Below are 26657 nucleotides of genomic sequence, written 5' to 3'. Positions count from 1 at the left end.
GGGCAGCAAGAGGCCATCTCTGCCATCAGAATGCCATCACACACATGCATTGTGTACAGTCACTAAGTACAAAGCACAGCATGTTAACATGCAAAAGCTTTTCCTAAACAGTCTGCTCTACAGTGGGGGAGTGATAATCGCTAGTGATTCCTTGAATAGTTCATCTACAGTGAAGGTCCTGTTCTGTAACCTCTCCTAGCCAGAACATGCTGCTAGGATGCTAAGCCCTTGCTGATTAATTTCATTTCTTTAACAAATTTCCAAAGATAAGTATTATTAAGGCAGAACATTGTTATTTATTCACAGACATGTTTTGACTTGGTCTGTTTTTGAGGAAGAATTTTGGTAACCCTAAAGAACTGTTCTTTCAGACGTAACAAGCGATAGGGAGTTATTCTCAGAAGCATGAATCCTCCCAGACATATCTACTTCCATTATCTGTATCCCAGGACTATCTGTTACTGTCTCCAACTCACAATTATTTCATTACCAGCCTCATTAAAAGAATATATTCAAAGCAAATATCTTATTCCAAAGTGATCAATTTTCTTAGCAGAAAAAGGCAGTACTCCTTGGCACTTTGGGAGTAATTGGCTGGGGAAAGTGACCCCCATAATTTAGAGCAGAAAGACAACAGGTACCTGAACTGATTACTCAGCCATAGTAGGGGAAAATACAGTGTGTTTCTTTTTATTGGAAGCCATTAATAGCAGTAATTTCAGGGTCTGAAACCTTTGTTCTCCCTGACTACAATTTATATGTACATATTCAAAAGTAGGGTGTTTTTAAACGCATTTCAGAAGTCCAGCAACCACAAATAATGTCACTGTACTTTCAGGATAAAGAAATCCCAGGGCCGTGCCCAACACATTTACAAACTCGTGTAGTGAGGCAAGCACAAGAACCAGTGGTACAAAGGCACAGCTCTGTGCCTAGCTGCCATTTACTGCAGTATTTTAAACTATTACTCTCTGCTAAATATATATTTAATATACTAAGAACATGCATGTGAGCACCACAGTAAGATTACATGTGTGCAGACCTACAGAAGTAATCTTTCCAGTGGTGCAAGACACACCAGGTTTTGCACAGATTTCTTCTCAGTAAAATGAGAGAGAAAACTGGTCTTTTAGTGCAGTGAGATCCCATAGTGCAATATAGCTGGGCTGTCTGTATTCTACACTGAAAATCCCCCATTCCAAAGAATTATTTCATTTTCACTTTTGCATCTGCCTGAGACACAACTGAGAGGGCTAGCAGCTAGCAGACCTTCCTCCTGGGTCCAAGGGAAACTCCTCTGCCACACAAATTGAGGAATACTACAGCTAGCATGTTATCCAGGATGATTACTCCTATTAGCAATCTTTCTTCTCCCACGGGCCAGCACAGGATAGGACCTCCATCCATGTACATTATCTTCTTGGATTTGATTCTCTGTCAAGAATATTTCTGCCAGTGGTTATCTGGGCACCTGTAGAGCAAAGCTACATGCTATCACCTTCCTAGTCCCAGTTAGCACAGTATTTGCCTCCTTGTTCTAGGCACGCTACATGCCAAGCATTTAGTTTCTACATGTGCAATATTTCTAAAGAGAACAAAAGAAATGACATATGCTGAATTATTGAAAAATGTTATGCTGCAGCAAGCTACGATAAATAAATAAGATTAACCAAAGCACTCCAGCATCTCAATAGCCCTAAAGTCAGTGGGATTCAGGCATGTGCTCTGGGTGAAGCATTGATCCATGTGGGGAGAACGCTCTGTCTTTGTGAAACTAAAATTACCAGAAGGATCATACAGCAAGATGCTGGAACACCTTTGCAGACAATCCCTGCCCTTAGAAGTGCTCTCAGCAACCTGCAGCTCCCACAGGTACCAGCATACACTCCCCAGCTCTTCCAGAAAACACTACACATTCATCAGGTTCTCTTGTTGTTTTGACTTCAGGGAACTGTACAGGAGAGCAATGTTTTTTGGATGAAAGCCAGAGAAAGGCCAAAATGCCAACAACTGCGTGAAATCTATAATTTCATGCTGTGTTGAACTCCCCGGCTGCCCTTACAGCACTCCTCTCTTTTGCAAAAATTATTTACTAGCAAATGTGGAATTTTTTTTGTTGGACCGCAGAAATATTTTGCATTTTTAAGAGACATAAAAAGAAGAATTAGAAGAAATAAAGGAGTCGATAAGCACCAAATATGTACCTTATTTTGCACATTTGTTTTGTATAAGAGATAATATCAATGGTTTCTTGTCAAACATGAAGCATAATGCTAGAAGTTGCAGTTTATTAATGCAATCCAGTGTTAATACAAGCACTATAAGCACTCAAATCACTATCAAAACACCGAAGCACTGTGTGATTGTTCAGTGAAAGTAAATAATTACAAAATTTCTATCAAGAATAGCATTGTACAAATCTTTTATTTTTTAATCACCTCAAAACTAGTTAGTTTGCTCTCCAGCCCCCATTAAAATATACAGAGATAATCCTGATGAGAGTACATTTGAGTTTACATCCTGAAAACCCCAAATTCTGTCTTCTTCACAGGTGCATTTAATGCTGCGCTGAGGCTGAGGCCCAAAACCAGTCTTGTGTCAGCTGGATCAATAATTCCATCATCCCATAATCTGGGGGGGAGTCGGAGGGAGGTGTGGAATAATTAAAAAAAAAAAAAAAAAAAAGAGACGTTAGCATATACACTGGGTAGATTTTCAAGCACATGAAACTGGAAGTAGTTATACTAAAGAGAGTGGACTAAAGAGCTAAATTACACATGAGAACATAGACTTAATTCACCTTAACCATCAATGCAATAGACTGGTGAGTGTTACTCTGTGGTATTTGTCCTTTATAACAAAGTATAAATTTTGGATAAATTAAGAAGGTCAAGTCTACATATTTTAAATGAGATTCTGCATTTTTTTTTACAGCTGCCAAGTGAGGATGATACAAGTGTTTATTCTTTCATCATTAAAAGAGCCAGAGCAAATTTTAAGTATCTCCAGTATTTGTTGTATTGATTTTTCCAAGTCCATTTCTAAGCAACTGTAAGATAATACCCTCCTTAACCCAGCCCAAAGGCAATTAGAGTATCAGTGAGCAATTACCAAATCCCCAAGTCCCCAAAATTGCAAACACCTGTAAACAGTCTTTTTGATATTATCCAAAAATTAAAGCACTTGCAGCATCAGTTCCCAATGACAGCTCCATCGTACTGAAAATAAAATCCATGTCAAAAATCCCAGCAGGCCACAAAACTCTAAATATTGCATAACTGCTACCCCCAGCAAGATATTTAAACAAAACACCACACTGCTCATTCCTTTTTAATCTGGGTCTGCAAAATATATGCACAGTATCTCTGGTTAAGACAGTGACGCCCCTCCACCATCCCATCTTTCCCTAGAGAGACTTATTTTGCACTCTTCTTTGAACTTACTTCAATGTTGGCTAATGTTTAAATCTTTGTCTGTAGAAAATATAAAAATACAAGAAAGGGTCATGAATAGGGAGCTAAGACTGACAGCATATGTTTTTATTTTACAACTAATACATGTATCTGTCCTAGGATCCACAAAGTGGAATTGTAATAAAGGACACCTGTAACAAGATGAAGCATGAGGGTTCAGACTCAGCTTAGGAAGGAGCCTGTTCTCCAACTCGTAGAGACAGAAGAAAAATCAGGTACCCAACTCAGAAAGAACATTCTACTCTAAATATATCTTATCATGGTGCAGCTCCCAAAGTAGAGGAGACTGTTACCCTAAAGAGGACACAAGAGCAAAGCTGAAGTACAAAAGGAGAAAGGAGGACTTTGCTGTTAACTGGGAAAAATTACACTGTTCCCTTTTTGGGACTGAAAACAAAAGCTTGATTAAAGAAATTTTACACCACAGTAGCTGTGGCACTCACTGACCTGGCTGACAGGTCCCAACTAGCATAGAAAGAAGTCTGGGAAAAAAAAGAACTTCTTTCAAGGATTTTAAAAAAAATGCTATAAACCAGAATTAAAAATATAAGGAAGCTAGGAAGCTGTAACTCTATCTGATCTGTTCCCATTTAATGATTCTCAGTACGCGTCTCCTTCCCAGTGAGCAAGTCGTGCATTGGAGTATTCCAACAGCAACGCATGCATCTGCACGGAGGTGGTACTAACAGCAGTTGGTACTAACTTCTGTTGCAGAAGACAAGAATTGTCTATTATATTCTGGATAAAGAGCACGGTATAAGCTCTTGCAGTCTGGTTCCTGTGAGTAACTCCTTCTGTAACTATACCTTTAAACTGTAAGTAATAACTCATTAAAATATTTTGGCATATTTTAATAATGCTCCATTGAAAAGAGACTCAGAGTAAGTGCTTCTTACCACACAACAAAACAATTAGAAGCTTTTTTGTTCAAAATAACCAAAGGACCTGAGACTTAAGGGTTGTTTTAATTCTCGTTTTTCCTGACGATAGTGGTAATACCTGTTCATATAATCTAGCATGCCAGAATGGTCAAGATAGAATATTTCCTTCACTTTCAACATCATGAAGTATGCATTACTAAAGTTTAATGCATATGATTTAGTTTTTATGAATACAGTCAGATTAATCTGCCAAAGGAATGGAGAAGATCCCTATTAATAGTGAAAAGCAAAGTAGTTTTGTGAGGTCAAATCAACCACAATCCTTTTGTTTTCTTAGGACAGTAAAAAAACCCCACAATTTTAAGAACAATCTCAAATATAGTAATATCTATTTTTAAGCAAATTTGGTTTTTTTGACTGTTACAGGTTTGTTTGCATATCAGCTTTCTTTAATGAACACTTTCAATTAACTTTTTTACCTATGAAACACATGGAAACTGAATGAAGGAATTAATACTTCTTAAAAGTGTTTAATATACCTTCTAAGGGCCTGAGGAGGGCAGGGATGAACTGAATCAAAAAGAATCATCAATTTGATGCTGTACCTTCCAAGCTGCTACTTCACAGTGACTACCACTGTAGTAAACACTTCCAAATATGAAGTACCTTTTCATGGCAGATTTTGGTTTGTTGGGTTTTGGTTTTTTGTTTGTAACTCCACAATTAACTTATATTGACAACCACAAAGATTTTATGTTGCATGGAAGTCAAGCTGCTTTCATATCATCACCCCTGGTTTCTGCTTCTCTTTGTTTAAAGAAAACTGCTTTCTTTACTGGGATGTAACATTAATAATTAAACTATCTATTAAAACCCCATTGCTAGAACATGAGTCACAACTACACTCAAAATATTTGTAACCGAGACACTATGAGTAAAAGAAATTAAGTCCCCAAAAGTAAAATGCTCATATAATTTGTTAAGATGCACACCACTGAAATCCTTTCAGAAACCTGTAAGCAGATTAATATAACTCATTAAAAAGGGTCCTGCCTAATGACTCTTGTTAATTAAGACTGCTCACTGTGAGAGGTTCTAATAAAATACTTGATTAAAGTTTATTACAAAATACAACTGCAGGGAAGAGTACTGACATCCTGTACATATAACAAGTTATAATTTATAAGCAAAATTATATAAGCAGAGTAAATAGGGAAATTTGCTTATATTTCAAGATCATTAGGACATTTTCCTTCCCTCTCATTATTACTGCTAAAAGCTTGATTCAAAGCCTGATGAAGTCAAGTGGAAGGGTCACAACAATCTCAATGGACATTAGGGGAGAGGCGGACTGGTTGTCATATCTTAGCAAAAGGACAGCATGAGGGAGCCTCCAAACTGGCTGCATCTGAGCAGCAATACAGACAGCAGTTTTTCTGCCCATCTATCACTCTTTCCTCTAAGTAACGCTAAGCTGTTTGTTGGAGTTATATTGTTGGTCTTTTTGGTGGAGGGATCTAGCTGGCATCTGACAAAACCCAGGCTGTCCAGATTCAGTTTCAATACAGCAACCTGACATTTGGTTGACGGTCAACTGGTTTTTTTACAATGCTTGGGACCAGACAGAAAGCATCCTTTAGAGCAAAGGGAACAGGTTACTACTTCTCCCAGACCTATGGCAAATGCTTGCCAATAAGCAGCTGCTGATGCTGACTAACAAATGGGTTGGCTCCAAGGTACAAGGTGGCTGAATCCCTCCCTCAGGTATATTATTTGCTGCAAAAACTGTAATCCTACTTCAACTCACTGTTTCTGCTTGGACAGCCTACTCCACAGTAACAAAAACTTCTGAGCTATCTGTCTGAGACCTTGCTTTGGAATTAGCCAGAAATGGAAAAACAAGGCACACACAAAATAATATTGGCAAGAAGGTATGAAATCAGGGCAGAAAACGAGTATCTACTGCTACACCCAATTATCTCTACAAGACAGCAGAGAGCAATTAAGAGCTCCTAGACAATGCAGACCATACCTAAATGAAGAGAGAGAGAAACCAGCCTGGACTGTCTTGACCTGAGCCAGTCACACACTGTTCTCACAAGGACTCCTCCGTGAAAAGGGACATTTCACTTTCATTGCTTTTAGCCAGATGAACCTCAGCGGGATTTCAGCTCTGACAGCTAACTTCATGTCTCAGCTGGGCTTATTAGCTTGAGTGCAGGATCACATGAACCCAACCACATACAACCCAGACCCATGCCAGTTCTCAGCCAGCTCACATTTGTGCACATTAAGCTTTCCTTCTGAACTACAGGCACAGAAGTTACATAACTACCCTGCCTTTTTAAAGGAAGGACAGACACCTAGCATTAAGAGCACTTCCTAACCCCACGGCTAGGCAAACTTACGCTGTTTACTGAGATGCCTTCTGGATTTGCAACCTAACTTCACAAAATGGCCAGATATTCTGGAAACAGACTGGTAAAAGTTGCTCAGTAGAGAGCACAAAGTTAGTGTTAAGTACTCAAGTTATCTTCCACACATTCCAGAAACCTCCTAGACTGTTTCTTCTCTGCTGTCTTGTATTTCCAGCAGACATCTGGAGAACAAGGGCCAGCAACAGTGAGATTTCTGCCAGTCACATGTAGATGCTTCTTCTACCTCTTCATGCTGGCTGGATGACCTATAACAGACCCCTGGACACCACTGGACAGTATTAAAAATTTAGAAGATGACTTTTTACATTCTAACCTTAATCTTATATGTAAAACTACTTTCTTGCAGACCGTTAACTTACTGTTGTAAATACTGGCAATGGTCTGTTGGTTTTTGGGACAGGCCAAGTTTTTGTATTGCTAATACACTGAATGTATGGAATGCTACATAAATCCAATTATTTTCAATCATGAGTACAAAGAGACTATGACTGTGTTTCCAGTGAATATATAAAAACCCAAACCAAATGTAAATAAAAAAAATCAAACAATTAATCTTCTCCATGGCAGGGACTAATTTTAAATACAGTTTGACTCTTTTTTAATGTTATTTTATCAGTGGAAAATTCTCTTCCTTAAAACCTAGTTGTAAAAGATTACTATGTGTTTTCCTTTTTCCTTCTTGCCTCAAGGCACAAGGTTTTGTGACAGAGGTACTAGGCTTGATCTTTAAGGAGTACTAAAAAGATATCACAAAAGTTTTTAACAGCTGGCACCATCTCTTAATTTGGGGAAAACCCTATGAAATTTAAATCTATTAAAAAGATTTTTAAAAAATCATAACCAGTTTGCTACCAGAAAGTCCATAACAATTCAGAATTTCACAGAAGTATCCTCATTGATTATATCTAAAAAACCCAATAAACTGTAACTTAGCAGCAGTGGGGGTTGTACACATGCATAAAACCTCACAAAGTTAAGAATATCTTTTACTCTTTGCAACACTACCACATTGGCCTCTGCCAGAAGCAGAGACCAAACAGTGATGACACTAGAATCCTCCCTAAACCCATGACCCACATACTACATGACCGCACCACCAAAATCTGCCTATGGGACACCACAAACCTTGTGCTACATATCCTACTGAGAATACTTATCCCATTACAGCACCAGTCAGGGCAAAGTGGCAAGAGCTTCCGTTTGATGAAGGCACTCATTTGATTGAACATTAAAATGAATATGGATCCCCCAGGTACAACTATTTCAGTTAAACTCATTCCACTATCCCAACAGAAAACAGAGGAAAAGTGACCATTAATTTTATATTTTCCTTCAGATCATGATAAGCAATTCATAAAGGAGCTCGCTGATGCTATGCTGCTGCTGCATCATATTCGTCATACATGCAATTAAGCAGGTATCAAATTACACAAAAAGGCCCCCAAGCCCCTTCTCTTATTGGCATCTCTATGACACTGACAGAGTACCTTGCACCCACCTGTTCACATAATTTCTGTCCATAATGCCCACATCAAAATTTATCATACCCCAACCACTCTGTACTTAGTTTGTTTCCAGACTTCCCAGCCTGCAGCTAAGAAATCCATCAGGAATTCTAATTCAGCTACACAAAAACATACACACAGCAGATTCCGCGGTTGTATGAGACTAATATTCTTCCTGTAAAATGAGCAGCCATAGAGGCACTGTAAAGCCCCGTTATTGTATGCTACCCTCTACCATCATTAGCAGCTGAGAGCCTGTGGGGAATTTGCTTTTGGATACCACAAGCAGAAAAATGTGTAGGAAGATTAGTACAGACAGGATGAAACTAATGTACAGTAACGATCAGAGGCCAAGAAAGCCTCCAAGCTAGTTTCCAGAGGTAACACCCCAGGATGCCACATTGCTTCATCAGCCTAACTAGTTCCTGGCTACTTACTAATGTTCCACTAACCTGAGCATGAAGTGCTTTGCCGCACTTCTCAACAAACATGAATAACCTGCACTCATCAGATACTATCCCATCCAATTTGCTATCGTCCAGTATGATCACATATCAAGATCATGACCTGAGATTTGCAAATGGCTTCAGGTCTTCCTGAAACTTCTGTTTTACCACTGGCCTCTTCTACTTGCAGAATCCCACTAATATTAGTTTTTCTTAACTCACATGCAGCCACCCATTACACTGTTTAATGGGCTTTAGAAAGGTGACCAAATACTGCACTGGGGAGAACGATACAAAACTTACATAGAATAAAATACAGAGAATATAAACTCCATTCTACAATTACTGTATTTACCTACAGAACTGGCAGACTTATTCCTGCGAGTGCATGCCAACTTCTGGAACAGTACATGCTACAAGGTCTCAGAGACAAGACAGACAAAACACTGATTTGAAGCTTGTTCCATTGCACAACAAACATAATCTTTGATCCGTATTGCTCTGCTCAGCTGGTTATTCATCACCAAGACTTAGATGTTATTTTTATTCCCTGTGATTACAATTAAGTTTTGGAAAAGTCATTTACAAGTTACCTTGCACTGGAATAATAAGGGTTTCCTTCCTCCTCAAACCTCCTAATGATTGGCTCCTTCAAAGCTGCTTCATCTGCCTCAGATAACTGAAAAAACCCAGGCAAATAAACAAACACAGATTAGCTTTAGTATTTTCTTCCACAATGACATCAGAGATTTATAGGCAGCATCAAACTTGAATAAACTGCCTAAATGGTCTCCCCAAAGTTCTTCCCTCTTCTTACACACAATTATCAATTTAGCATATTTAACAATGAAACTAAAACACCACTTTTCAAAATGGATGGGTGGGAAAAGGAGGGTAAAAATATACTTAACTAAGAATAACTGGGGACTAGCATCTGAAAAATTACTGAAGCTACTGCACTGAATAAACTCTGTTCTGAGTTGCATTTGGCAAGATTTTTTTAATAAAACAAGTCTGTGCTATTATAACACTGTGTTTCTCTATCCAGAGTGGTCACCACTAATTCAGAAAATTTTCAAGTTTCTAACACATTTTATTGACAATTAACTACAATTATGTTTCTCAAACTTCTTTCTGGGTACCATCCTGCCCATCTTAGGGATCTGTAAATTAAGACAGAGAGATGAAGGTGAATATATTCTATCTACAGAAAGCCCAAGTAAAGCGTAGAAAAAAGAACTGTTGATGTAACATGTGTACAGCACGTCATTATTCTGAATAACTACTTATGATAAATACAAGCAATGTTAAGACATTACAATGAAATAAATTCTTATGGGACCAAGGCACCAGTATAAACACAAACCATGTAATTTTAAAAACACAGCAGGAAAGACTGAACAGAAAAACTAGAAAAGATTATTAAATAAAATACCACTAATTTTCAATTAAAATATTTATACAAGTTAAAACCTTCTCCAAACCTCTAAGAACTTCTGCTGTTTTAAGTTTCATAACTCTCAGTCACTGCATAATTTGAAGATCAGCTTTCTATAAAACCACCTACTTCAAAAATAACTGGGAAGACACTTTGCTCTCACATATTCCTCCTCATACTCCCAAACCAGGGATGATCCCTGGCTGCTCATCTTGGGCAGAATTAAATCTGATGCACAAAATACAAAAAGACGACGATATGACAAATACTACTCTTTTTAAGCAAAGACAATAAATGTCATGAATGATCTTCAGATTTAGAAGACATAATAATGTTTCACAAATGCTTCATGTTTGTCAACGCAGTAGGTGATACTGGGAGTATGAGAGGTCACTGGTGTCTCACTCTAACATCCTTTCCTAGTTCAAAGTGAGCAAATCCAGTTAAAGAGTAAATGATAATGACATTACTGCAAATGAAAGAAGAAAGATGTACCTGTTTTCCCTCCCTTGCTTTTTGGTCCTTAGCTATTGTAGCTAGAACAGTTGCAGCTTGTTCCCCTCCCATCACCGATATGCGAGCATTTGGCCACATATAAAGAAATCTTGGACTGAAAAAATCCATATTAAATATTAAAATAAGACATTGCCTTATTTCTTAGTAAGAACCAACTCTCACTCAGCTAAGAGTTCATTTTTATGCATGACAATCTTACAATGTATTAGCTTTTAAAGGATGCAAATTAATGTACTTCAATGCTTGCAGCATTATGTTTGAAAATTAAAATTCTGCTCATTTCCTACATTCAAGCACCTTAAAAAATTATTTCTCTCTTTCTTGCATCTCTTAATCTCACCCCCCACCCTGAATTCCCCTCAAAGAATCTCACCAACAACTTCAGTAGTAACAGGGACCTTGAAAAATTAATTTTAAAAAAAGTCATATCCAAAGGGTCAAAAAAATAAATCCATTGGAGTTCTGCAAGCATTACTCATAAAAACAGGCTCATTAAAGTGTATAAGAACTTTTCACACAAGCTGATACACATTAATGAAGAATAAAGGGCCAGCCCATACTGCCTAATGATTGTTTAAGCCTGTACAACTTTTCCTCCAAGAGCTAAAATGGGAGAAAAGCATGTCAGCATGTTTACATGTTAGAAGATCTCCTCCGTCACCTAGTTCAAGGTTAATCACGAGCCTATCAATCTCTACAGGTTTGCCAGGTTATTATTTACTTATGACTGTGTTCAGACAACTGTTTTGTTTTCCAAATAGCACAACCTCTGCAGGAGTTTAGCTAGTTTTCCAGAATGGTACTTCAATGTTATGTTCTCTTAATTTAGTCTTATCTCCTGCCATAATTTGAAATAACACTTACCTATACGCTCTTCCACACATCCCATAGTTTCCAGCTCCGTAAGAACCACCAATAATCACTGTTATTTTAGGTACATTGGCACAAGCTACAGCAGTTACCATCTTGGCACCATCTTTTGCTATCCCTCCAGCTTCATATTCTCTACCAACCATGAAACCTACAGAATTAAAACATGAAAAAAGGCTCACTAACTTGATATTATACTGCACTATGTGTCATACTACATGCTTTATAGTACATGCAGAAAAAACTGAAGACCAAATCATAAGGCAAGGTTTTCACCAGCTGCTGACAGGCTGATTTCAGAACAGTCTGGAGATACAGTTACAAGAAAGCACACAAGATGCTGTATAAAAGTCATAGCCTCAACAGTTAACAGCAAACCTACGTGAAACTTCAAAACATTGAGCTTATTCACCTGTAATATTCTGCAAAAACACAATGGGAATATTTCTCTGGCAACACAGCTGGATAAAATGTGTACCCTGCGGATAGGAAAGAAAAAAAAAAACAAACAAAACAGGCAAGCCATTAAAAGTTGTATCAGTGAAGCTATCGCTACCAGCACTCAAGTCTGTGACAAGTCTCTTTCCACTGAAGTCCATGGGAGTATTTGCATCATGAAGTGCTGTACTGCTACTGCTTCGTCCAAAGCCAACTGCAAAACATGCATTCACTCTAGCAGAAGTAAGAAAATGCCAAAAATGTGAGAGTCCAAGGGTAAAGCATAAATAATATCGTCAAAAAGCATTACTGTTGGTACTGAAAAGCTCAGCTGTTTTGACTCAGCCAGTATGTAGCTAAACCACAGACAGCCTCACAGTCTGCCATCTGACACTGAGTTTTATAAGACTGTGTCATGGAAATTAAGACAGCCAGTCAGAAAAAAATATCTCCCCATTTGCTGTACAGAAGAAAATTATCTTCTGAAGTTGGGAAAGGCCCACATACACTATTTGCTCATGGCCCTGCCAATTGCTCTAACACTCCCTCCTTCTCTCTCTCCATTTTCTAGGAAAAGACCATTCTCCTAGCAAAGATACAAATAGTAGATTCCAAGCTTCTGTTTCAGCTACAAATAATCTAAATCAATGAAGCTCCTCAGGTGATTTACACAGTGCTGGTAGAAAAAAAAAAAAGAGGCATGTAGCACAGCAACTGAAAAAACCTCTAACCTCTTCACAATACAAAACCAGAAAAATTCAACAGACAGTAGTTTCTTGAAATAATAAAGAACTAAACCAAATAACACAGAACAAGGTAAGTAATCACTCTGCCATACCCAGAAGCTCTTTATCCTCCGATCCCCCAAGCCCTATCTGTAAAGCACTGTTAGAGATGATCTTTAACTCACAAAACAGGCATTTTTAGTTCACAGATTTTATGAGACTGAACATGTTTTCACTCATTAGTCTAAACCAGGAGCTGCTGCAGCAAAGTATGAAAATTAAATCTCTAGTAAACCAACTGAGTACTGGAATCCAGGTTTGATATTTTCCAGTCACTGCAAAAACAGTAATGTAGTTTATTGTAGTACTTCACCATTTAGAGGTTAGGAATTATAATTAATAGGGTATTTTATGCAATCAGCATGAACTTTTCTCGTAATATCTGTACATTTCAGGACATACTATTTCAACAGTGTTGTAGTCACACAATTCAAATGCTGTTTTTCTAATTATGTTTTCCTACTGACCTATCCCCTTTTTATCAGAAAAACCTACAGATCACTGTTTCTAAAATATGGCCGATTATTTTTACAGCTTATCAAGCTATTTCATGTTTACATGAAACCCGTGGAGCCAAGTCCACTTTTTAAAAATTCCTAATTTCAAGAGCAAGTTGTGCACCAGTCGTTTTGTTTTTCAATGGCAAAGAAGCTAATAATCTATTTATTTACCTTTTTTGCTGACTCTGAGAAAAGAACTCCATTGTTTCCAATAATTCCTACTGGATAACCAAATATTCTTGCAAAGCCTGAAAGAGAAAGATAAATTTGTAAATTTTCACATATGTTTTACCATAGCATATAAAAGGTAACACTTTTGGTAACAGAAACTGTTCTTCTGAAGGAAAATACTATTAAAAATATCAATGGGTGGGGCAAACAGAATGAAGCCAACGCTAAAACCAGTGGGAACATATACAGAGTAATTATATTTCTACATACCTGTAATTAAAGTATCCCCATACAAGGCTTTGAATTCATCAAATTTACTTCCATCTACAATTCTAGCAATGACCTTAAGAAAAAAATAGAAAAATATAATTAAGTTGATAATCCTTCATAGTTTTTAATTTGTTTAGAAAGGCCATGCTAACATATATGACTTAAAATAAACGCTTCCCATTTAGAGAACACCAAGCAGCCCAGCATATAAAGAGCCTGGATGGTAGGCAAAGCCTGTTTACTTTTTAAAGTGTTATTTATCTCTGTGCTTCTAAAAACTGGAATTTCAAGATTAAGAACTTTAAATCATAATCATAAGAACTTTTAAATCATGCAAACAAAGTTTTTTCTGATTGGTTAAATTTCAAAGAAAACCCACTACCTCTGGTTACATTAAACGTTAATCAATAGACTTACATTTATAAAGAGAAAAACATATATAGCTGTGAGTCACTTTCTTAGAGTTAAGTTTATTTTCAGCTTTGCTTAAGTTTGTGACTTACAAAAATAATGAAGAACGTTCTGAGGTTTCTCTGAGATGCAAAGGAGCCATTTTATATAAATATAGATCCATGCTAGCAAGACACTTGCCAGAAGATATTTATTTCAACTTTAAAAGAACATAAATCCAGGCCATTACAACTTTTGAGAGTGCAGTGTGACACTCAGTAAAAGTGTTCATCTTTTTTTCCCTTAATGCAAACAAATCCTAGGAATTTCTGAGAAATTATTTTAAGGAAGGTACATACTAAGACTATTCCTAAAATAGATACTCGGTTGGTAGTGAAAAAGGCTCTGAATACGGGATCTATGCAAAATCTGAGAAAGGATGTGGTCTGGGATGAAGGTACCAAGGCAAATAATTACACTAGGCCTGCAGTAGAGTACAATGGTCTCCATATGTGGTTGGAAGAGCACTGAATTGTTTGGGGTGCTCGTACTCTATAAGTTTTAAAATATTTGATCTTTACTTTTACAGGATTAACAGAAAAACAAAGCTACCACATCACTCTGCAAGTCTATAGAATGCCTTTCGAATGCAAAGTTCCCTATTTTCTGGCAGCTTTTTCAAAATGTTATCAACCTCTCATCTTTGCTCATCTTTTTATAAGTATAACCAAAAAGCAAGCATTATTTTTTTCAACACTTCACTGCCATTGCAATGGATGCACTGCATAAAAATGTAAAAAAAATATGTTAAAAGATTTTATGACATTTAAATATTCACTATATACCCAAAATCAGATTTCTGTAGACAAACTATGATGATATAAAGAGTGATTTCCTGCAAGAAAACTGAATGCACGCATGTATGGGCATGCAGATCTTGCATTTACATTCATACCTCTTTGACATCAAAGTTTCTTTTTAGCTGGTCACCAACTATTCCATATATTTCATCGGCAGGAAATAAAGGCTCTTCTGATGGTTCTAAAGTCACCTGGAGCAATTTAACGAAACAATTTTCACAACAGAGGAATTATTAGTCCACATTATAACTTAAAAAATACCAAACCACAATTAATTTCCCAACCGCTTTGAGCACAGTCTTCTCTTCACCAGCCACATCCAAATGCCTGTACTGGCTTGTCGCTATTTTGCGTAGAGTTCAAGTTTCTTAAACTGAAGGTTTATAACACTGTCTCACTTACTGTTACTTTTCTTTCTACTCCTGCGTGTACCTCCATACCAGCTCCACTTCTTCCATGTTATAAAAAATTAAGCATGTCCTCCCATTTGCTTACTTTCCCCCTGTGCCCTGTTTGGCAGGTAGTATTCTGAAAAACGATGAAGACCTTTGCCACACAACTGAATACAAGCTCTTGCCTTCCTTCAGCTGCTGAGCTTTAATCTTCAATTCACGCTCTTATTCCTCCCTCATATACTATCCATCCTGTTTTCTACAAGGAATTTTTACATCAGTACAATACAATGGTATGATTTAGGTCCATCCCCTCAGTTTTATACCTTTCTATAACAATTAATAATTATAGAAAATGTGTATTCAAAAAGATGCTTTAGCAGGTATCTAATTATCATGTGGGCTTCAAATTAAATTAAATCCCTTGCAAGACTGCATTAATCTTAAAGCACAGTTCTGTGATTTTAAAGCACTATTTTAGTTGCTTTGCTCTTGCATGTAATCCCAGCAATTTTAGTGGGAATAATGCAGTAGGAATGTAACTGCAGAACTGAAACATTAGAGAAATCTTTAAGGACAAGAACTTCCATTTTCAAAGAGTCTGAAGTCAGAGACAAAATATATGTTGTATAAATCAGGCAAAGAAAATAATTCCTAATTTAAACAATGCAGTGTTTTCAGATTCTACACTTACATCTACTTTCTTTTGGAGGTTTAAACTTCTCACAGCTTTCCTTGCTAGATGAAGTGCATGATTGTCATCCAAAGCATAATGATCTGTTACACCAGATTTTCTGTATTAAGTAAGAAGAGCAATATGAAGACTTAAAAAAAAAAAAACATATAATGACAATGAAAATTTTAGGTTTTAATAACTTAAGACTTTAAAAGTTTTATATTTATCTTTAAAATATAGATGCTACAATACAGCCTTCCATGTTTTGTTATGAAATTTCTTTCAAAATAAAACCCATTCCTGACCTTTTCTTTGAAACAGTACATTCACATTATCAGACATGACATAAAATAGCAACTCTAGGAAGTAAAAAATCTAGATGAAAACATAAAAGATGACAAACATTTTCAAATGGAAATTATGAATCACAAGTTTACAGAAATATTATGAACTGCCCTTAAAAATAATTCTTTATTCAATTCAGTAAATTGCAGTAAAAATTAAGCATTTATTGTACAGTAATACTTTACTTATTGTACAATAATACCTAACTTTGTTCACTACTCTCTTCATTGTAGAACTAGAAAGTACATAGAATTCTGTTTTGAAAAAGTATTCTCTTACAAAAAATATGAGCTATTTTCATTCTGTTTGTAGTAAGTTCTGACAGTAAGAAAGACACAATCTGCAAAATACATTATCTCTCGCAATGTCTTATTATTATATTAAAATTCAGTATTAAAAAGTACAGAAAAGTCCTCCATATTATGTGTGATGCTACAGTACATTAGACACGTAAGTATTTTATAGTAGTAAATGGAGGAAACAAGATCCTAATTAGAGTAACATAAAGTAACTATGCCACTCTAACAATGAAGTGATTCATCAGCACCAGATAAGGACAGAGGAAATCTTAATTTTCAAAATCTAAATATAGTTTTAAAGAGATCTAAATATAAATCAAAAAAACGAAAACAAAATGAAATAAAATAAAATACACCCTACTAAAATCTAAAGGATGGAAGAAGTTAACTCTGGGAAAATATTTCTTTAAACCTGCAGTGAAGATCTGCCCCTCCAAGATCCTCTGCTGATACCTCTTCACCTGTTGCTGCTTTAACCTACCACAGGAAAAGAAAATGAGCTTGAGAGTTGACACTTGTATTGCATTAAGATTTATACTGGCTTAATTACGGCAATAAGAGAGATCTTTGCAAAATTCTTCTTCACTAAAAATGCTTCCTCAGTTACTCTCCCTCAGAGCACTTGAAATGTGACAACACAGAATCTTGTCAAAATTACATAATTTCTCTAACTTTGTATCCTTATTCTACCATTAATGTGAAGTTTCTATTAAGAACAATTGTCCGCTTACTGTTGTATTTATTGCTGTGTTGCCCATATTAGTGTCAGCATACTTGCACACACTTTAGATCTATGAATATTCATCTTCACAAGAATTTTTTTTAGCAGTTAACAAATAATTTCAAACATTATATTTTCCTGCATTGTTTCAAACAAACAATACCTCGTCTGAAACTTCGCATTCTTCAACTTTGCTTTCTCTACAGAAACTCTTCTTCTGTGAATTTGAACTTACTTATTTACTTACATTAGCAGTTTTTATCTTCTCAATCTTCCATTAAACACACAATATTTAGTAAGAATAATTTTCTTTAAAAAAGCATATTAATGGCATAAAACTGTTTGGATCAAGCATGATGTCTCCCTAAAAATACCTGGAAGCACAATCTAAACCCTCTGTCTGTCATATCTTAGACCTGACAGGGTAATTCAAGAGTGAATGAACTCCTCAAAACAAAGCAGTATCAGTTACTGCATGGTAAAAAAGCACTCCTTGATGTATTTCCACTCTACCATAACTGATCTGAAGAAGATTCCTTCCAAGTTGATGAAACCATTATTCATCACACACAGAGAGTACACAGGTAGCGTAAGAGAGAAGGGATGAGAAAACTGTCATCACTTCCAAAACAGATTTCTGTTGTGAAGTTTCATGCCTAAATCGAAGCACCCTAAATATATATATAAACACACAAATATGGACATTTCCAAACTGTTGAGTTTGTAAAGTTAAGCATAGATATTTCTTCCATAGCAGCATTTTTGCTTTTAAATCTGAATAGCTACCCATGCAATATGAAGGTGTAGTATTCTGATACCAATTAACAAGAAGTTTCTGTGAGAGACATAATTACCTTGAGTCTTCATTAAACAACAAACACAAGAACATATTTTTAAGAGACATCAGGAAACATTTCCTCACCAAAACGGTTATCAAGCACTGGAAGAGGCTGCCCAGGGAAGTGGTTCAGTCCCCATCTCTGCAGGATTTAAAAGCCATGTAGATGTGGTGCTTAGGGACAGTTTAGTGGTGGACTTGGCAGTGTTAGGTTTACAGTTAACATGAACAATATCCACTGCTGCTTCTGCTTCCACTGAGCCAGTCCTCTCACCTTAGAGGGCTATCAGTTTGATCAGGTCTGATTTCCCCATTGTAAATCCGTGCTGACTATTCACAGTCACCTTCTTGTCCAGAGTGGTTTTAGAACTAGCTTCAGGATTATTTGCTCCATCACTTTTCCAGGTACAGCAGTGCAATACAGCATTCTACAAACCATAGTTTAAGTACTTTGGCTAGCAATCATCAGGACAAATGAAGACAACTTCAGATAAAATGTGCATTTCCCACAATAGATCAGGCTGATGTGTAGAAGAGTCCCCAGCACATAAATATACAAAATTTGCCAAACTTATCCTTTTTTTACTAGACCTTTCCTTCACTGCAGAGCACAGAAAGTAGCAATTTTTCCCTGGGGAAGGAATAAGCAGAAGTTTCTGGAATGGAACAGAGAAGCCTACAGGTCAACATGGCATCCTGAGCTACCAAGAAGTACTGCCAAGGGTGAGGATGTAGATTCCTCAGCTTGGCAGGGTGCAGAAGAAAACCCCCAGATATTACTACTACTGTGCTTCTTCTTCTATTACTGTTGAGATCTACTTGTTCATTAAATCATTACTTCCCACTTTTCTAAAAAGAAGGCAAGGAAACTTGCACTTTAGACTTTGGACTGTACCCGCAATTCAATTTTTTTTTTTAACATATACACCCCAAGACTAGTTATAACTAACATGAGGGATTTTCTTTTGACCCCTTAGGATGTTTTGTTTTAGGGAGGTGAGCAATAAAATCCAATCCAATTTTCTTCATATAGGAAAAACATTTTGGGGAACAGGGCATACACGATAATGGCAACAACATCTGCTACAACATGGAATGGAAGTTTCTGCAAGAGTCTGAAGTCTTTCAGTTTTACTAGCTGAGCTTCTGCAACAAATTACTCTGAACCTCAGCAAGCCCCAAAGGCAGTACTGCTGCTTTGTATGCCAGCAGCTCTAAGCTAATGAACTGTGCTGGACCTAGAAAGGGTTCATACTTAGACAGCTCAGCTGTTCCGGCAACCAGAGCAGTTATTTGTAACAGAAAAATCAAGCTAATAACAGTCTGATGTAAAAGTTCGTTTCTTTCATCATACTAATTTCCTTATCTCAAAAAGATGTATGAATCACCCAATGTTACTCACTGAACTAATATTCTCAACTAATATCTTCATTTGTATGTATGCTACTTTTCACCAGGAAACTCCTAGTATCTAAATTACAGTGATAAATTTACAGAAAATTCCTTGATTTTGAGGGATGATTTGTCTTTGTTTACTTATAAACAACAAGCTGAAATAGACTAATGGAAGATAAAAAGGAACAGACACCTCAGTAGACATTTGAAACAATTACTGCCAAAGAAATTCCAACAAAGAAATTCTAGAATTCTAAATTCGAATGAGCAGTAAACAATTGACAATAAATTACATAGTTGCTATTAATTACTTCATCTGCTTTTGCTGATTACTTTGTGTTCTTGTCAAGTTGGAAAGCCTCCACTGAAATAATAAAACACTTCACGCTAAATGAGTTATTTTATTATGGTGGACAACAAAGTATCCTTGTATTTATATGTGTGTGTGTCCCTGCTGCTTTCGATCGGCCAATTACATTCTGAAATTATTCAGGACGCTCTGGAACAGTAATTAGCATTTACCAGCCATAGAAAAGTATGTCTGCATAAATCATAAGACTTTTTTTTAAGCTTCACAATAATTTAAAATCCATCTATACATTCAACTTTGGAAGAAAAAAGGGTATGAATGCTAAATCCACTTTTAGCATCAAATGACACAGTGGGGAACAAAACACCCTGAAGTAAAGGAAAAGAATGAAACAGAAAAACATACTGTGGAAATAAAGAGCAATGCTACACAAGTAAACACTAAATGACATCACAGGTAAGTTCTTCAAGCTTTTAAGGAAATTAAGTCAACTGTGCCTTAGGAACTGATCAACAAAAAAATCTGTCAGTGGATGTCTTCCCATAGTTTATGGGATCTGCTATATTTTCCCAGTATCTTAAGTGGTGGAAAGGCATGACTTCCAGCAGACTCCCCTTCCTCTGATACTACAGGAATTGAGTGGAGCTGTATCTTCATTAACAATGCTGTTATAAAGTGATTTCTCCATTTAGGCCTGCATTTGATTTGCACTTGGCTTCATCACAGGAAGCATGCCTAAAAGCTCCCAAAAGACTGCAACCAAAACAGAACGAACATGCTGACTCAGACCAGTTTGTTTAATGAGACAAATATTTGACTATTTCAAAAAAGCAAGTTTATCCAGTCAGACTTAACTGAGACTAGAATAGTGCTGGGCAATGCTCTACCTGTTAGCTCTAACACTAACATAACATTGACTACAGGAAATTCCTTTTGTCTCATAAAGCTTGTATTAAGTAAAATAATCTTTGTTGGCAAAGATTATTATTTGTATCAGTATAAAACTAAGCCTACACTAGCGTATACACTAGTACAGCTGTTTTTTCGAAAAAGTAAACCCCACTTGAGTACTCTCCTTCCTGTTGGAGCCAAGCTACTATAATTTTAAAGCTGTCTTATGCCGCAAGATTCTGCAGAGTCACAAATTCTGCTGAGTTCCACAATAAAGCAAGTTTTAATTCACAGGAATTCTTCAGGTCAGTTTCCTTAGGAACAATTTCCTTACTAAGAAAGTAAGGAAATTATGACAAACTTCCTCATAAGTGCATCTCCTTTGCCTGTAAACTGACATAAAATATAGCAGATCAGTCCTGCTACTGAAGTTCTCTGATCATGACTCTGATATATAATATACATGCTTGTAATTTTCCTTTTATTTCAAGTCAAACCTAGAGACTACATAATTGAATACAGAAAGCATTTTTATAATTTAAAATGTGCATGGCAATCTCAAAGCAGTACTCTAAGAACACCATAACAAAATCTGATTTATACATACACCTCCAACAGACAGAGAAGATTTAATTTAGGATATAAACATTTGGATATACTTTAAAAAATGCAAACTAATCTACAGAATACCTGGAAATATCTCACCAAGGAAGATCTCAATAATTTAAGCTGTACAACTGTCAGCAGCACAAATTTCACCAATTTTTGAGGGGACTATGTTACCAGAAACTTCTGTATCCTTACCAGCGGTGGCCCTCCCAAAAATATTGTTCCCTGCTTGCCAACAATAATACTTTCATCAGCCATCGCAGGTACATACGCTCCTCCTGCTGTACAGGATCCCATTACTACTGCTATCTGTTGGGAAAACAAAACACACAAGTTAATGAATTGTCCAACCCTTAAAAATAGCAAATGCACATACTACTATACATTGTACTGATTTTAATACAGGTTCTGGCATGGCACTGGAAGATTATTCCTGCCTGACAGAGCAAACTCCTTTATTTATGTTTCAGCTTTTCTTCAGAAAAATAGGGAATCTTTGTAGTTTTCAAAGGTCTCTTAAATATGACTTTCAGTCCACCCTGCAAGAAAATTCTTATATGAAGTACCATGAGCTATGCATGTGAAACATTTGCAGAGGCGCATGTTCTACCATGAAATTTGTTTTCACCAATGAACGGTAAGAAGTTGAAACCTGGAGGTTATTACTGGTATTTACACTTAAATCAGAGCATCAGTTGTTGCCGGTTGGCATAATTTCACCAATGTTAATGTCCTTTGAAGAAAATACCTCACATCTACTAGTATGTAACTTCAGTTCCTCAATGGGTCTGCTAATTAACTCTGACCCTTCTAGGGGTGCCAAGTATCTCATTATAGGCTTTAGCACAAATAAACTCTGTTTCATCCCTATGTCTAATTTGAGATTAACATCTACCCAATGAACATTTTCTACCAGTGATATTTTGGTGACACTTTTACAAAACTGACTTGATCCCAGACATCGTGAATACTGTAGCAGCATATGATCATGAAAGTGAAGTTTCTCACTTAACTTCCCCTTCAGGGGAGGTCCTCTACAGACTCTTTCGAAACAGCTTGTAAGCAGAAGAAATGGAATACTCAAACAGAAAAGGCAGACAGTAAGGAAGTGGTTGTCTAATCTAATGCTTTCTTTCACAAGCACAAAAAAAATTAAAATGCAAAATAATGTTATTTTGTGTTAACTTTGGAAATACTTCCAAAGCAACATCAAATAGTGTTCTGTGTTAAATAACTTAATAGTTGCTCTTAGAAGAAAACAGCACTCAGAAATAAAACTTCCAAATCACACCACCTGTATCTACAGCAAGAGTAGATGAACTGTGTCAACCTGCTATCATCAAATCAAACAGCTTTTTCAGCAGTTTTCAGTATCTTAAACTATGTCCAGAGTCACATGATTAATTTGCAGTATTTCTGTTGTGTATTTAATAAATACCCCCAGGTAAATGTAAAGATCACATAAGATTCTAGAAATGGGAGAAACTCGAGGGAAAAGTTAATCTACTTGTCAAACAGCACAACCTCAAATTCCCAACTAATATTCTACTTCCTGACTTCATTCTTTGAATTACTGCATAGGAAACTACTTAGCACAATGTTCTGAATGCACATACAGTATTTCATACCCACTGATCAGCTCCCCTTTGTACCCATGCAGACATGAGTGTGAGAGCGCTTAGGAATCACAGCTTTCTGATTCACAGCCATACACACATCAACCCAATTTAAAGCTGCAGTAGGAGTATAATAAATTAGTCACAGGTAAAAGTGGAGGGGGAAATTAAAAGCACCATAGACAACTGGAAAAAAAGAAAAAGAAAAAAGCAAGCACTTTAAGGGCAAAATTGAGAAGGGATGATGAACTGATGAAACAGACCTTCAGGCAGGCTCTTAAAATTAACATAATTCAGTGAAAACACCAGCTCACTGCTCAGCGGTCAAAAAAACCACAGATGTTAGGAACTACTGGCAAAGAAATAGAAAAGATAATAGTGTATATCATTATGATATAAAATACCTCTCTATATATACATGTAGAGAGAGATATCCATCATTAGTTGACATATTGAGTACTGCAGTCTGGCTCCTTCACCTCAAAAAAGATATAACAAGACGTGGGAAAATGTTTTCAGAAGATCACAGAATCCCAGGTTGGAAGGGACCTCAGGGATCATCTACTCCAGCCTTTCTAGGAAGAGCACAGTCTAGACAAGAGGGCCCAGCACCCTGTCCAGACGACTCTTGAAGACGTCCAACGTGGCCGAGTCAACCACTTCCCTGGGGAGATTATTCCAATGGTGACTGTCCTCACTGTGAAAAGTTTCCCTCTCGCATCCAATCGGAATCTCCCCAAGAGCAACTTGTGTCCATTCCCCCTTGTCCTCTCCATGGGACTCCTTGTAAAAAGGGAGCCTCCATCTTCTTTGTAGCTACCCCTTAAGTACTGGTACATGTTGATGAGATCCCCCCTAAGCCTCCTTTTCCCAAGGCTGAACAAACCCAGCTCTCCCAGCCTATCCTCATATGGCAGCTTCCCAGTCCTCTGATCATCTTGGTGGCCCTTCACTGGACCCCTTCCAGTCTGTCCACATCCTTTTTGTACAGTGGGGACCAGAGCTGTACACAGTACTCCAGGTGTGGCCTGACAAGCGCTGAGTAGAGTGGGATAATGACTTCTTTATCTCTGCTGGTGAAAGATAAACTAGGATCGTCAAAGGTATGGAATACTTCCTGTAGGAAGAACAACTAAGTAAGCTTGAATCCTTTGGCCTGCAAATGGGAGTAAGAGGCAGGTATATGCAAGGGCTACACAACCATATGAAGAGGCTGGGTGTTGACTGACTAGACAGCAACTCTGTAGAAACAACCTGGTCGTCTGCTTTCCTAGCGTGTTCCTTTACTTGGAGGTTATCTTCAAAGACCACGGATGACTCCACCCTCCCTGGCAGCCCCTCGCACATCCCTGCAGGCAATTCCCTTAAACCCAAGATTACTCTCCTGAAGTCTAGGGTCCTCATCCTGCTACCTGTCTTCCTTACCTCTGTCGGGACCTTATACTCTGCTCTCCAATTTCACTGCAGCCAAGGCTGCCACTAGCACACCATCTGTGTCAAAAAACTGACCCCAATGCACTCCTGAAATATCCATGACACAAACCCACTTCTAAATCCAGGGACAGTGACTAACAGTAATTCTATGCATCGTTAATACATTAGAAAATAACCTCATTGTTAGGGCAGTTTTATCATACAGCTCATCAGTGTATAAAATGGATAAATATATGCATAGCCCTGTTAGTAGAAAGTATGTCACATTTACTGGCCATCATCAAAGGGGTCCTCACCCTCACAGTATTGATGCAGAATAATCAACTGTTCCAAGAGATTTCCTCGTGCTTCCTCACGTGGCCCTACATACCATGCTGTCAAGTCCCTTTTTCTCCCACTCCAAGATCAGAGCAGGTAGGTCATGTCATTAACACTAAGGCCAAGAAAGACGACAGCTTCTTCAAAACTATAGCGACTTTTTTGGGGCAGTTACTGTGTTTACAGTGCCTCCAATTTCTAGACTGGGCCATCAGGTCAGCACAACACAGTGCTATCAAAAACAAAGCACGGGTACATGCCTTGAAACCAGATAAAGGCAGCAAGCATAAGAACTAATTAGTATGTTTCATTCTTAAGTAAAAGCAAATTACCTGTGGAATTCCCTGTGAGGACATGACTGCTTGATTATAGAAAATACGGCCAAAATGATCTCGATCAGGAAATACTTCTGCTTGCCGAGGTAAATTTGCTCCTCCTGAATCAACTAGAGTGAATGAAAATCTATTAGCATGTCTTTGAACAGTGTTATACACTTATGTCTTTGGTAAAGTACCTTTGTGTTACTTAAAATATACAGAAATTACTATCATTAACACTATAGGTATTTCCATTAATCTAGGTATATTAGGATATTCTTCTTGGAAAAAAAAAATAGTAACACCCTCCTCACCCAAATAACATCCTTCCCAATCATTCTAATAGCAAATAAATTCACATGTGCTTAGAGATGCAATTGCACCTCCCTATACAAACTTCTAAACTCATCTTAATGCAAACATTTAAACTAAGAACGCTTTCAACGTACAATTTTAACTCAAGTATTCTACTGCAATTCTGTCACAAGTTCCAGAAAAGGGTAAGACTAACCACCACTGAGTTGAAGAGGTATAGCATGTGTACTTTCATACCCTGATTATATAGACACACTGAATACCTTATACTATCTTTTGAACCTTCATTTGTTACACGTCCTTGCTTCATGTGCCCTCCAGCTTACAGGTCTACAACTGCAGCTACCTCTCCACTCCAAAATAATGAAAAAAACTTAATGTCGTAAGACTCCAAAGGAGGACAGAAGACTAGAATGAAAGGCACAGGGAGGCCAAGCATCTCTGAGAACTCTAGCCCCTGGTAATTAATTTTTACCTACAAGCAACAGTCTACATGCACATTCTCATGCTGCATAACTGCAGCCAGTAATGCCCTATGTTCAGCTTTACCACGAAGCAGGGTTCTGACTCTTTCCCCCTCCCTTGCAGAACCGCTCTCCCAAACCAGCATCACCTCCAGCGACTAGACAAACTCCAACCTGGTCAACATACCAGTGTTGTGAAATGGGCCATCCGTAACACAAAAGAAAATGCCCACACCTGTGTCTGATTCAGTGACAAATCGCACCAGATGTCTCATCAGAGAATTAACACCTAGGTGGCTACCACTGAGGGAAAAGGCAGTTCAAATGAAAATTAAATGGTCAGCAAAGTGCTGACTGACTACAAAGAACTCCCTCTTGATGGCACAACTGAAATGAACTGAAACAAGCCCAGGTACAGAAATTGCAAATATAAAATAATTCACCAGATTTGACTGATGAACAGTATAAAGACAGGGACTAACCATCTCAAAGATGGAATAAAAAAATTAAACTTCTGTTTCAAAGGCATATTTATGTTCCACAGTTGCTCATTCCTTAAGATCTTAAAACAGTAGAATCACACATATTTGCTCACTGATAACTCACCAAAAAATAAGAGTTGCCTGAACAGACAGAAGTTGCTGATAATTCAGACTAAAAATCATAGAGTTGTTTTGCAAGCAGCAAAACGTCTTCTGTTTTTTTTATGACTAAGATAAAATTTAGTGCTCCCCTT

At 37.3% G+C, this 26657-nt stretch overlaps 1 protein-coding gene across 2 annotated transcripts in view; it reads right to left on the bottom strand.

Annotated features, from left to right (window-relative positions):
- Positions 1 to 2266: 2266 nt before the first annotated feature.
- MCCC2 (methylcrotonyl-CoA carboxylase subunit 2) overlaps positions 2267 to 26657 on the bottom strand; it is a 35249-nt gene continuing 10858 nt past the window's right edge. The window contains exons 6-17 of one of the 2 annotated variants that reach the window (XM_064438601.1): positions 25158 to 25270; positions 21653 to 21766; positions 17106 to 17170; positions 16068 to 16167; positions 15077 to 15172; positions 13732 to 13804; positions 13462 to 13538; positions 11980 to 12046; positions 11562 to 11718; positions 10677 to 10791; positions 9337 to 9422; positions 2267 to 2631 (exon numbers count right to left, since the gene is read on the bottom strand). In XM_064438601.1, the coding sequence (XP_064294671.1) occupies positions 2514 to 2631; positions 9337 to 9422; positions 10677 to 10791; positions 11562 to 11718; positions 11980 to 12046; positions 13462 to 13538; positions 13732 to 13804; positions 15077 to 15172; positions 16068 to 16167; positions 17106 to 17170; positions 21653 to 21766; positions 25158 to 25270 (1181 nt within the window). In that variant the 3' untranslated portion in view covers positions 2267 to 2513. Of the gene's footprint in view, positions 2632 to 3439; positions 3474 to 9336; positions 9423 to 10676; positions 10792 to 11561; positions 11719 to 11979; positions 12047 to 13461; positions 13539 to 13731; positions 13805 to 15076; positions 15173 to 16067; positions 16168 to 17105; positions 17171 to 21652; positions 21767 to 25157; positions 25271 to 26657 lie in introns of those variants that run through there. The other variant, XM_064438603.1, reaches the window with a different exon arrangement.

Source organism: Phalacrocorax carbo, chromosome Z, assembly GCF_963921805.1.
Source record: "Phalacrocorax carbo chromosome Z, bPhaCar2.1, whole genome shotgun sequence".
Taxonomy (NCBI): domain Eukaryota; kingdom Metazoa; phylum Chordata; class Aves; order Suliformes; family Phalacrocoracidae; genus Phalacrocorax; species Phalacrocorax carbo.
Note: the sequence above shows the minus strand (reverse complement) of the source record. Positions and strands in the feature narration are given on the sequence as shown.